This window comes from Choristoneura fumiferana, chromosome Z, assembly GCF_025370935.1.
Source record: "Choristoneura fumiferana chromosome Z, NRCan_CFum_1, whole genome shotgun sequence".
Lineage (NCBI taxonomy): Eukaryota > Metazoa > Arthropoda > Insecta > Lepidoptera > Tortricidae > Choristoneura > Choristoneura fumiferana.
In genome coordinates this window covers 5154923-5168496 of record NC_133472.1, presented here as the reverse complement: position 1 = coordinate 5168496, position 13574 = coordinate 5154923, and the positions used below count along the sequence as shown (strand labels likewise).

Genomic DNA, 13574 nt, shown 5'->3' with positions numbered 1-13574 from the left:
CGATAAATTCGCAGAACACTTCATATAAATATTTATGAAACGTGCCGCGTGGTGGTGAGCTATGGAAACGTACTCCGAGAATGAGCCCCAAGGAATAATTAGTGTTTTAGATTTATGCGCCGGCGCGTATGCAGCTAAATATAGAATTAAGAGATACCTTTAGGCTCTGCGGCGCTATGTACAGACGGGCTCGGGAATTTCATACAAACAACTGTGTATGTACTATGTACGTGTTAAGTGGCTCTGTAATTTGCTTAGCGGTTAACCTAACCACGAAATGCAAAATTTTAACTTCGTATCTTGCCGTCCCGCTAACGTTTATATAATTTGACACGAGAGTGAGAGGGACGGTACGATACGAACTTCGTAGTAGCCCTCCAGGTTTTTTATCCGAGATAGAAAAGAAACCGGCCAAGAGCGTGTCGGACACGCCCGAAATAGCTTTCCGTAGCCATTACGAAATTTTTTTAGGATTTCGTGTTTTGTACGAATAGTATAGTATTTTTATACTTAGGAATTAGTTATAGTTTTCCTTGTAAGTTTAATATACCTTATTCATGCTAAACCTAAGTTAACCGTAAATATAGTTTTCCTTGTAAGTTTAATATACTTACTACTATCCTAAATTTTTGCACTTTAAAGTTGAATATTTTGTAAACAAATCTCTGAATCGAAAAATAGTTTTAGCAACCCCCTAATGGTTTTAAAACACCTATCCAACGATACCCCACACTACAAGGTTGGATGAGAAAAAAAACTGCGTGCTATACCGCTACACCACCACTGGACATATCTCAGCTTGTTTGTTTCTTAATAGCAACGTACATCTCTTGTCCGGGTGAGCGGTTAGTTCCGATCGGGTGCTGAAAGTTTCTCTATGAGGGCTAAAACGCATAGATGTCGCTATTGTCGCTGCTTAAGTGACTAAATAAGAAACAAACAAGCTGAGATATGTGGTGCATAGGAGAAACTCGTGTCTGTACTCCTGTCCAGTGGTGGTGTAGCGGTATAGCACGCAGCACGGAATGCTGAGGACCTGGGTTCGATTACCAGCGCTGGTCTCTTTTTCTGGGTTTTTTGTGCATCTATGTTTCAGTTTGTATTTTCGATGAAGACAAATATTGTCCTGGGTTAAAACTATTAGGTACTTAAAGAAAATATTTATTCGGATTTAAACAATATTCCTGAGACTATGAATGTTCTTGGTCAAAGAATTCCTTTTTTTCCACTAGATAGATAGATAGATAGATATAATCTTTATTCTTCAAAACAAAGACATGGCTTAGTAGCTAAAGAGTAATAAAAGTAACAATTAAATAAAAACATAAATTAAATAACAATTAAACAGATCAGACACATAAATGAGAAGCCATGTGATGCACTGAAGAACAGGCGCTGGCTCAGCATTGTGCTGCGGTAAGCCGCAGCGCTGGTATTCTGCCAGTACCCATACCGAGTAAGGACGCCGACCAACGTGATAAACTCAGCGCAATCTCGTCATCAAATGAGTTTTATTATTCTGTGGGATCCTAAAGTAGCAAAATTTATTTAAGTATTTATATATTTATTCACTAAGCTGTTTGGCAGGATTATTAGCGAGTATAGTTCAGTTCAGTAAATATAAATTGGTAGCTTGTTATGTGCTTAGTGAAGCTTACAGACGGGTCACATTATACCAATAATATCATTTAATATGAGTGTCTCTCATGGTAGTTTCATGTTCAAAAGTGTGTATACGTATTTTTTTCAATAGAAAGTGACAATCTTTCCAGCCTACAATATAAACACAGGGCTGCCTAAGCAGGTTGTGATTTGAACTCTTTATCCTTTTTTATTTCTTTTAGATGATAAGGCTTGGGCCAATGTCAGTTAAATTAAAGATAAATAATTCTGTGCGGCCATATTGCTGGTTCTATGTCACTTGACAGATCTATTGAATTGTACTTTATTTTCTTTGTTTTCACACAAAATTGGACTGATTTAGATTTCGATCATATTGGCAGGACAAAGGCATTGGTGCGGCTGTCATGCAGTTGGATGCTAAAACCTTCTCCGTCTTAACGGAGCCATATTGCTGACACTAACGTTCCGTTTGTCCCTTGCCTGTCATAGATGTTTTTTGTCACAAATGCGAAAGTTTGTAAGTCTGTTTTTGTCACTTCATCACAATCAAAACCGGTGAACCGATTTAGATGAAATTCGATACACATATAGTTTGAGTCCCGGGAAGGACATAGGATAGTTTTTATCCCGGAAAATTGTATAGTTCCCGCGGGATAGCGCTAAATAGGTTAGAAACGCTATGATAGAGACATATTCTATTTTTACAAACAAAACTTGGAGCAATCATTAGTATAGGAAAGGAAATTATCCATAGTTGAGTTTATCGATACAGGAACTTACCTGTTTTTAAAATTTACCATTAATTCCGATGTCTGATTGTAACCCAAACTGTTACGTAGTTAAAATAGAGTAAAACAAAAGTTGAACCTTCGCCTGGGCTAACTTAAACGGCTGTCAAAGATTAACGGTTTTGCGTAGCGGATCGTATGCCGAGTAACTGTGCACTATTTGCCTTAGAGTTAAACGTGATGCATAACTGATTAGAGCTGGGGAAGGTGGGAAGGCGGGAAAGGGAGCTTTCTTAAAAGGCCGGCCACGGACTATGACTATTGAGTAGTTGGTACTCAGGCGGTGATGATTTCCCATCAGGTGACCCGCTTGCTCGTTTGCCACCCTCTCATAATATATACCAAGATAGGGTTCCGTAGCCATTACAAAAAGATCATGTAATATCTTTCTATAAGTATTCGTATTGTGTAGGTACGGAAATCTTCCAAGTTTAGGTATATTTTATACCTTAGGCTGCAATTTAATATTAAACTACTAATAATTCTCAATAAAACTTAACTGTTATAGTTTTCTTTCTAAGTTTGATGTACTTACTACCATCCTGAGTTTTTTTTTTTTAAATTTCCACCCACCGGTTTAGATTTTAGAGGGGGGGGGGGCTCGATTTTAATGAAAATTTGCACTTTAAAGTTGAATTGCTAACAAATCACTGAATTGAAAAATCGTCTGCAACCCCCCCATGGATTTAAAAAATGCCTATATTAACGATACCCTACATCACAGTTATTTCACCACTTTGTCGGCGTGATTGATATGTATACTATTCATGCCTAATTTGCACTTTCTAGTACTAACGGTCTGAGCTTAGCCGCAGACGGACAGACAGACAGACAAACAGACGGACAGACTAGTTGACTACGGAACCCTAAAAATGGTTTTGATTGAGATGATTTGGTGATTGAAGCCTTGTTGTCTAACACACTCGCAATCACAATCGTTTTCGCCACTTGTTTCTGTCACACGGCATAAGACGAGGGTAGAGAGAGACGTTGATGCTATCGCGAACGTCAGCGCGTTAGGCAATACGCGGCTGTTTCACCACCCATTGATTAATTTGATTTGACGGATAAATGTGATGCCGTCACCGTCTATTCCAACAAGACAAACAGAGACGGCATCACATTTATCCGTTAAATAAATATAAACAGGATGTTGAAAATAGGCTGAATGGCTTCGACAAAAGTATAGTACGGCCGTGCCTTTGTTTTTGTTTTGCTCGTCTTGGGTCAATGGATGAGGAAAAGGGGGGGGGGGGTAAATATCATATCATATCATGGGACAAACTGACACCAATTGACCTAGTCTCAAACTAAGCAAAGTTTGTACACACTGTCGGTACTAGGCAAAGGATAAACATACTCATACTTAAATAAATACATATTAAACGTCCAAGACCCGAGAACAAACATTCGTATTATTCGTACAAATATCTGCCCCCCACCGGAGATCGAACCCGGGACCTGAAGCCTCATGCGTTCGTCCATTAATAAAAACCTCTGATAATAATAACAAACAATGTTAATGATGATGATACAGATGGAACTGAAGTTCAACGAGAAATTCTACGGCATCGCGTATGCGGATTTCGACCGGCACTCCGCCTGCCAGGTGGTGGGCAAGGGTGCGACCTCCTACAAGCTGGAACTGCCTCTCAAGGGATGCGGGACCAGACAGGTAAATCCAAGGCTTAATTTAAGAGCGTTTATATCTGCTGAGCTGGCAACGTTGCATTTTTGTTCCTTTTTCTCGATTATTCCACAAAAGTAAATTGAAGATTACAAATCTGGTCGGATAGAACTGTTCTTAATATATTAGTTAATGTGTCTACTGCAACAATTTTGCGTTGTAGACTTTTTTCTTTAAAAACCGGTCATAAACATTTGTTTGTTACTGACAACTTAATGACAATTAGTGAAGTTGACATTGGCTTTGACGTATGTTGACGTTGGGCCTTACGAGGTGGGTCCAGTTGACTACGGAACCCTAAAAATTGGTTGCTTTAAAACTATGAAACAAATTTAGTCCAACAATCTCTCACACCATGCTGTGCAAAAAAACCGAATTAACTTTTAACCTTTACATATATACGTACCTATATAGACTTTTTATTCGTAATTTTTTGTTTCACTGCTTTGCGACTTTATTAATTACGATATTGGCGAATAACTGCTGATGACACGATTTAGTTTTTGGGCCGTGCATTTTTATTATATCTTTCCTATTCTTTTAACTTTACATGATATATTATATAATAAGTCACTACATTGATACCTATTTACACATTTATTTGAATACACGTGCATAATCCTATCATAATCATAATAATATTTATTATGATAGCGGGTATACCTATTGCCATCTACGAAGACGCGTGATTTTGTCAAAATTAGACATTAATGACATTGTAATAAGAACCACGGCACGCGTCATCGTGAATGACTCTACCTATACAAAATATAGTCTACATGCACAAATGCTCAGATACATTACACACACATTTAAACACAAACAATGATATTATGTATTAGTTATTACATTACTGCAGAGACCAATAAGTAAGCCATCCTGGACGAGTAGAAGTTTCTATGATACGAGGCCAGAATGGCGATTACCTACTGGTCGAAGCTTGTATAGTTTTTTTTTTAAAATGATGATGATGATGATGAATGGTTGATGGTGATGAAGATGAAGATGATTGTTAGTGATGATGATGATGACGGTCGTTGATAGTGATGATGATCCAGAATGCGTTACTTTCTACGACGTTTATGATGACATAATATAGCAACATTTCATACCATTTTTGAGAAAAAGTATTTAATAAGAGAGGCACCTATATAAATATAATTATATAGATAGATACATACTTAAATACATAGTAAACACCCAAGACCCGAGAACAAACATTCGTATTGTTCATACAAATATCTGCCCCGACACGGGAATCGAACCCGGGACCTCAAGCTTCGTAGTCAGGTTCTCTAATCACTAGGCCATCTGGTCGTCTAAACGTCTACTTATGTATGTATGTATATATGTATGTGTGTACGTATGTGTGCGTGCTGCTGCAATTGTTTTTTTTACTATGTTATCTACACACATGTTCTAACCCAGAGATCAGCTAACTGTATAATATCAGATTCTGAAACATTTACACATAAACTTTCGCATGTATCTATGTGTTGTGTAGTCGGTTCTCTGCCGTTTGGGCAAAATATTTTTCGCAAAAGTTTCATTTGGCTTATGTTTCATTTCCCAAGTACCTATCACTCCGCAACCATATTATTTTCGTAACTTTCATAAAACAAATCTAACCTAACCTACTGTGCTCTATAAAACCATAAGAAAATATTCTGAGAAAAATTTTTAGTTTCGGAATTTGATAAGTGGGAAAACAAAACAATTGCGAAATGAAATATTTGGGGAATAAATATGCGAAACGGCAGTACAGGATGTTTAGTATGGCATGGCAAAGCTTACGCTAACTGCGATTGTATCTAACGCGCTTCTCTCTTCGGTTGCCAAGAAACGTGTTCACTATACGCCATTACAATGCGAGCGCAATCAACAAAAATACGTTGACTAGTTCATAAAATGTTCAGTCTACTCGGTAATCTGTGCTTGCCAGTTGCGCTTTGCTTTGTGAAGAAAATCAAAACGACCAGTTTTAATATCTAAATAATATGCAACCTCGCTAAAACATTTAATTGGTATTATACCTTTCCAAACTTTTTGACTGGGCATAGTAAAGTTAGTAAAGTACTTTGACTTATTTGGTTATTCGATTCTCCTCTCGATTCTGAACACCTTTCGGGTTTTCAGCTATTTAATTAACACTTTGTACTAGCTTTGTACATTCGAAGACGGTTGAATAACCCATCCTTATGTTCCAGGATCCCCTGCGAGTCTTCACGAACAATATCGTGGTGAGATTCCACCCTGGCCTGGAGATGGATGGTGACGAAGTGATAACCATTGTGTGCCGATATCCACCACCCATTGTGCCGAAACCGTTCTTTAATCCGCTCATCAACATGTAAGTAATTAGTACCTTGGCGACCGAACTTTGCTGGGGCTAAAACTTGATAATAAGCGTTTTCCCAGAGATAAAACATGGCTAGATCGATTTGTCATTCCCGAAAACCCCCGTATACCAAATTTCATCGAAAACGTTGGAGTCGTTTCCGAGATTCTGATTATATATACAAGAATTGCTCGTTTAAAGGTGTTAGATAAAAGATAGATAGCTGAAAGTGTGTGTTTGTATGTTTGTGTGTTTATATGTTTGTCCGTCTTTCACGCCGAAATGGAGCGAGGGATCGACGTGATTTTTGGCATAGAGATAGTTTATGGGCCCGAGAGTGACATAGGCTACTTTTTATCCCGGAAACACACGGTTCCCGTGGGAACAGCGCGCGATAACCGAATTCCACGCGGGCGAAACCGCGGACAAAAGCTAGTAGATAGATATATATTATTATAGAGAGATAATTTTAACGCAATCAGCAAAACCCTTGGCCTAGTGGTGTGATCCTTGGTCTTTCAAGCAGAAGACTGTGAGTTCCAACTTGAGCTCATGTCTCTAAGTTTTTTGATGTTAATCGCGAGAATTGAAACGATGGATGCAAGTGGCGAGTCGTCATACATTGTGGCGTTCTAAGCGGGAGGCCTTGTTCAACAGTGGACGTCTTCTAGCTGATGATAAAGGTGATACCACTATCACATCGTAACATCACAATGAGAAATGATAAATGACTTGCAATAGTGCAATTTTCACTTGTAGTTACATCCTCGATTATTACCGAAGCCTGAACTGCTTTTTGGTTAATGAACATTCTCATTCCAGTCCGGAAAAGGGTCCACTGCCAGCCAAAGCCCCGCTAGCTGGCACCCATATCCTGATGATCATCTGCGCCATCCTGTTCCTGACGCTGCTTCTTCTGGGCTTAGGAGTGTCTTACCTCTGCCTGAGAAGACGCGCCTTACCAGCTCCCAGGAGATTGATAGATGACTCTTCGGCTTCTATAGTCAGCCGGGAGAGCATTCAAGGTACTGGCTTAAGTATCTTCAGATTTCTATAGGTTTGGAAAAGGTTTTGGCTAGTTTAGAAAACATGCTGAGTAATACGTTGCTTGCGACACTTTCGTCAATAGTCATCATCATCATCTCAGCCGTAGGACGTCCACTGTTGGACATAGGCCTGCCCCATAGACCGCCAGTTGCCTCGGTTGGAAGCGGCTTAATTTCATTATAAAATAAGGTTAATGAGGGTGGGTTGCTAATACGCGCCAAGCTTGGCAAGCGGGGCGGACAGAACAGATAACCGTTGGGGCAGAAAAGTCCTCGAGTGGCGACTGGAAACGGGAAGACGAAACGCTGGCAGGCCTCCCACTAGGTGGACTGAAGACATCGTGATGGCTGCAGGCAACCGTGATGCAAGTGGCGAGTTGACGTTGGCGTTTAAGGGGGAGGCCTTTTTTCAGCAGTGAGCGTCTTCCGGCTGATGATGATGAAGATGAGTATGGGAACGGATTATTCATTACATCTGTACCTGGGTCAACCCACTTTTATGTGCTGTTATGGCTGTGAAGATATGAGTGATACAATTTCATAGAAAAATGTTTGCAATGTTATCTTTTAGCATGCTAAGGAGATGAACCATGAAGAAATTGCCTTTAAACTGTCGCAACTGCCAAATTTTATGTGGTTTTGTAAAGCATAAATCATACTTTTAATAAGTGAGTCAGTGAGTCAGTGATGATGTCCGCGTAGAACTAAGGTTACCAACATAGCCCGAAGAATTGCGAAACTGAAGTGGCAGTGGGCGGGGCACATTTCTCGCAGGTCAGAAGGTTCTCTAATGGCGTCCGCGGACCGGAAGACGGGCTATCGGTAGGCCTCCAACAAGATGGAGCGACGACCTGGTTAAGATCGCGGGATCGCGGTGGACGCGGAAAGCACAAGGCCGGTCTGAGTGGAGAGCCATGGAGGAGGCCTATGTCTAGCAGTAGACGTCTTTCGGCTGACATGATGAATAAGTGACTCAAGGGGACGTTACCATGGCAATAAGCTACACTAAAAAGTTGTTTGACTCACCTGCTGTTCTCCACAGAAGTGAAAATCCCCCGAGCCCATCCCGTGTATCCGGTGGCAGCCGAAGCTGAGAGCGCAAGCGTCGCTTCCGACACGATTCCTTCCGACTATCCTTCCGAGACGCCGAGCGAAGCCGAGCACGCGCATACCAACCAGGCGTTCATGATTGACGAGTCGTACCAAAGTGAGGGTAAGTGGGGCTCGTGGTCTTAAATCTTACCAGAGGCATTATTGAATCACAATCGTTTTCACCACTTCTTTCTGTCGCACGGTGTAAGACGAGGGTAGAGAGAGATGGCGAATGGGATCGCGAATGTCAGACAATACGGGCTCTGGATGGATTCACACTAAGAACTTAGAATGAGGGCTAAAAGACAGGCGATATGTCGTGTCGTGAGGTTTTTTGACGTTACGGTTTTGCTTGATAATTACATGCTAATTACTAAATGAGCTGATTGCAAGCAACACCGTAACGTCAAAAAAACCTCACGATGCTAACGCCATCTAGCGATATTTCGCCTGTCTTTTAGCCCTCATTGTTTTTTGATGCGAGGGGCACTGCCTCTCTTGGTTTTCTTGACAGGAGATGTCGCTAGATGGCGTTAGTATTGTGAGATCTGTTTGACGGTATGAATAAATACCGCTCTAACATTCCCGACCTGATAAATACCGGCATGATAATCGGAAGCCAATAATTACCGAAATGTTTTTCCCGTCCCGTTTGTGTTAGGTTCAATTGTGACCACAATACGCGAGCCGAGTGAGCGTAGCGAGCGTGCCGCGGCAGCGGCCGGCGAAGCGCCAGGACCAAATTAAGTTATTTTCTACTAAATTTATTTATATTCCGTGTGCACGATAAACAGGGTTGGTATTGACATGCCGGTAATTATCTGGTCGGTATTTATCAGGTCAAGAATGATCACCGCGGTACGATGTATACCGGGCTGATATTTAGTGGCATGGCATTCAATGAGCGTATACACGAAAAACAGGGTCGGTATTTCCATGTCGGTATTGAACGGGCCGGTAAAGACTGTCACCCATCCTAGCTACGCCCTGACCTAACACCACTAAAACACTAACAGGGTACGGTGAGACCCGCGAGACCAGCGCAGCTAATGCTCGCATGCACGCAGCGGCGCCGCCGGCGTTCGACGTGCGCGTGCGCGTTCAGCGGCCGCCTGCGCCGCCGTCGCCGCCGTCCACCATCACCGCCACCGAGACTGACGGAGGCAGCATCAGGTGAGAACGAGAGGGATAGATAATGCTAGTGGCTTAGCGTGGGGATCAGCCGCCCGGGGCGGAAGAAAACTTTTCACCTCTCATTCAGAAAAGTAACTTTTCCTCCCTGACGAGAGGGAGCAAAGTGCAATTTTTCTGTTCAAGGCTTTTCTTTTTCAAGGGTTCTATTGTAGAATCCTTCGCTACATTCTGGATTCAATGTACCGCCCTCGCCGTAAATACACCATTTGCTTCCTTGTGACACAAATTATCATTGTATCATGCCGGTAAAGAAAATATGGATTTTCTGGTCAAACTGGTGATTTTTTTCACGAAACATTTTAGATAGAATCAGTTTTATAGAGTTCCGGATCTCAGAAGAAAAAAAAAACGGAATCCTTGATCACGCTGTTGTCCGGCCCTTTTCTCTGGAACGCGTGGAGATATTAGGGACATCAAGATATTGTAAACTGTGTTCATAAACTGTTCATCTTCTACATCAGGCAAATGACACTACTAGAGGAACATGAGCGCCAGGAGTCCGTCCGCACGGTATCACCCGCGGCCCTCCCCCTGCCGGCAAGGCAAGCCCACTTGCCCCCGCCCGCGCGCCCGCCCCGCCCTGCCGCCCTCTACTCGCAGGTCAGCCGGGAGAGACAGGTACCAGGAGGACATAAGCTAGACGGTGGACTGGCTAAACGAGTAACTTCCGAACTCTCTTGTATCTCAATATGTTTTAGGCTGGGTTTACGATAGTTTTAGTAGCAATCGGCGCTCACTAGTTAGAGGTGGCGACAATGTCACTCAGGGTCTGTTTCAGCACTCATTGAAATGTGATTGATAAAGATAAATGTGATGCTGTCTCGGTTTATTCGGACAAAACAAACAGAGACGGCGTCACATTTATCTGTCACATAAAATTATTCAATTAGATATGAATAAGTCCTTAAACCAGCCTTATTGGTAGCCTTACGAGGTTTGTAAAATTCCATAACATCACCAGGAGGTTAGGAGTTGACGAGGTTCGAAATGAAAAGGAAATGGCTGAGCATGGGTTACGTGGTCACTTGGCCGTAATCCTAACACAAAAGTTCTCTAAATAGTCTACCAGGAGATCATATGTGACTAGGAGTTAGGTAAAAAAGCACGTCAAAAGGTGTTATATTATTAGAGACTGAGTATTAACCGGTGAATTGTTATTAAGTAATAACGAGTATGTGCACATTCAAAATTACCTCTCATTAATTGGCATTTCATAAATCGCACATTAACTAAAATAAATTAATTTTGAGGACTCATGAACACGATCCCAAACTGCATTGAAATTACCATAATATAGTGTTTTAAATATATGTGACTCTCACCCATACATAACTAATATATATTAGGACTTAATCACTTCTATATTTATTGCCTAAATTGCAGGACAAAGTGTCAATTAAAAATAATATTCTTTGTATTGAAAAGTAGGTATGAGACTATTCCTAGACTGTTACGGTCATGGTATGATACGGTTGGTAGAGACCTTAATTATAATACGCCGGCTGGTACAGGAAATTTATTTGTGGGTAGTCCGATAATCGCGTGCCTAAACGAGTACGTGATATCCTAATCATCTCGTGACCATGACCCCTGCAATGTGGGCGAAACGAGGTGTTTTAGCAATAAATATATGTTGTAGTTAAGTCTCGAACTATGTTAGTTATCATAAAAATATTAACAGTAACAATGTTATCATTTGAGTGTTTTGATTTGACCGTGATTTGTGTACAGTCAATCGTTTGATTCTTGACCCACCGTAGAACGTTTTCACAGTAAGTGTCATATACATAAAGAATTTCTTTGTCAAGCAATGCGATGTCGCTGTGACTTATACGAAGAAAAGGTTCCACAGTCGGTCACTCACGATTCAGTTGGTCTTACACTGATTAGTGACGTGGAAAAATTACAGGTCAGTTTTATACTAGGTATACTGTGTGGGAAAAATAAGAACTGACCCGTTATTTTTGCACGTTAGTGTATTAGGCGCAGTTTATACTTAAGAGCTTTAAAAAAAATGTTGACTAAAGTAATTCTCTTCGGCAATTTTCGGTTTCCGAATTCATGAATATGTAAGTAACGGTACCGTGTTTGTACACGTGGTCTGTTCCCAAGAGCCCCCTTACGGGCGGCCCCCACCTCACGGGGTCCCACTCCACGGGGCTCCAGCCTTATGGGGCCTTAAGCCACGGGGCCGCCGCCAAATGGGGCCCGATCCCACGGGGCCTCAACATCGCGAGGCCCCCACCTCACGGGGTCCCACTCCACGGGGCTCCAGCCTTATGGGGCCTTAAGCCACGGGGCCGCCGCCAAATGGGGCCCGATCCCACGGGGCCTCAACATCGCGAGGCCCCCACCTCACGGGGCCCCCAAAGTCAGATAAAGAAAATGGAAGAGGTATGAATTCGGAAGCACGAGTAATTTTGCGGAAACGCATAGATTTTCATTTTATTTAAATATAAACTTCGCCCTTCGTTCCAACTGATTCACTAATTCTGTGTTTGGATTTGTGTGTGTTAATATTATTCACTTGAAGTTTTTAGTGACAAAGTTGCTATTAACTGTTGGATAAACATAACAAATATTAAAAAAATGTCACAAATCCAGTTATCATTCGTCTTTAAGGGCTTTTTCACTACTCTCTGTTTATATCCAGATATGTACTTTATCTGTCAGATATATATTTACTCAGGTATCTATTTAAAAACATGAGGAGCTTAACGGTGGAAAATTCAATTTACATTAACTATTACATTGAAATTTACCATGAGATTTTGCTAATTATACGATAGAGGAAATATTTTATCTTACGTAGAAATTCGATGTTGTGAGTGAAATTCCTAATCAGCACTGGGCTTGCGTGGGAACTGCAGCCAAAGCATGTATACAGGCTGTAATCGTTAAGTGTGCCCAGGCGAAAATTCAATAACTATAACAGATATCAAAAAACTGTGAACTGATGAGTAAAACATCATTGACTTTTTTATAAAAAAAAAAATATTACTTTGTTTGTTAGGTTATTAAATAGTTTCCTTAAATATCAGTACTAAGCTTATAAATAACCTTTTCACACCTCTCCTTCAGAAAAGTAACTTTTCCTCCCTGACGAGTGGGAGCAAAGTGCAACTTTTCTGTTCAAGGCTTTTAAGTGTTTTATTGCAAATGACATTTTTTAAGTTGATAATTGTAAAGCCACGCCGTTTTCTATGCTGGTGTTCTAATAATAATAATTTCAATTTATTTTCATTATAATTTACAATTATTTTTTCGGTGTGAAAAGTTGTACGACCACTCGGGAGCAAAATTATCTTCATCTTGGGCGTTAACACTTGAATCCCTCATTACGCTCAGGTGAATCCTTCGCTAGGATTCTGTATTTCGCTACATTTGGATTCGCCCTCGCCGTAAATACACCATTTGCTCCCTTGTGACACAAATAACTATTTAAAATAAGGAAACTAAAACCTTTCTACTAATCTCGTACTAAATGTATGGGAGTGTTTGATGTCAAATATGGATACCTATTTCTCTTTTTTTTAAAAAGTCAATGATATCATTATACTCATCAGGCAAGTACCTACTTTCGAAACCAGTTCACAGTTTTTCATATCTGTTATAGTTGTTGAATAATCCCTGGGCACACTTAACGATTACAACCTGTATGGCTTAGGCTGAGATGATGAGCATGTTACTTAGTTCCACTTATTTTATGTGGAAAGTGACAGTGGTTCCGTGTCTATTTAATCCACATTCAATCGAATAAAATAATCAGAAGCAGCATTAAAATTGTATCTGTACGTAAAATATCA

The 13574-nt window shown here is 40.8% G+C and overlaps 1 protein-coding gene across 1 annotated transcript in view; it reads left to right on the top strand.

The window, feature by feature from the left end:
* pot (zona pellucida domain protein papillote) overlaps positions 1-13574 on the top strand; it is a 137459-nt gene that overhangs the window by 94814 nt on the left and 29071 nt on the right. Inside the window, exons 5-10 of the mRNA XM_074105200.1 lie at positions 3949-4086; positions 6306-6448; positions 7259-7461; positions 8525-8695; positions 9591-9747; positions 10230-10471. Of these exons, the coding sequence (XP_073961301.1) occupies positions 3949-4086; positions 6306-6448; positions 7259-7461; positions 8525-8695; positions 9591-9747; positions 10230-10471 (1054 nt within the window). The remainder of the gene's footprint in view (positions 1-3948; positions 4087-6305; positions 6449-7258; positions 7462-8524; positions 8696-9590; positions 9748-10229; positions 10472-13574) is intronic.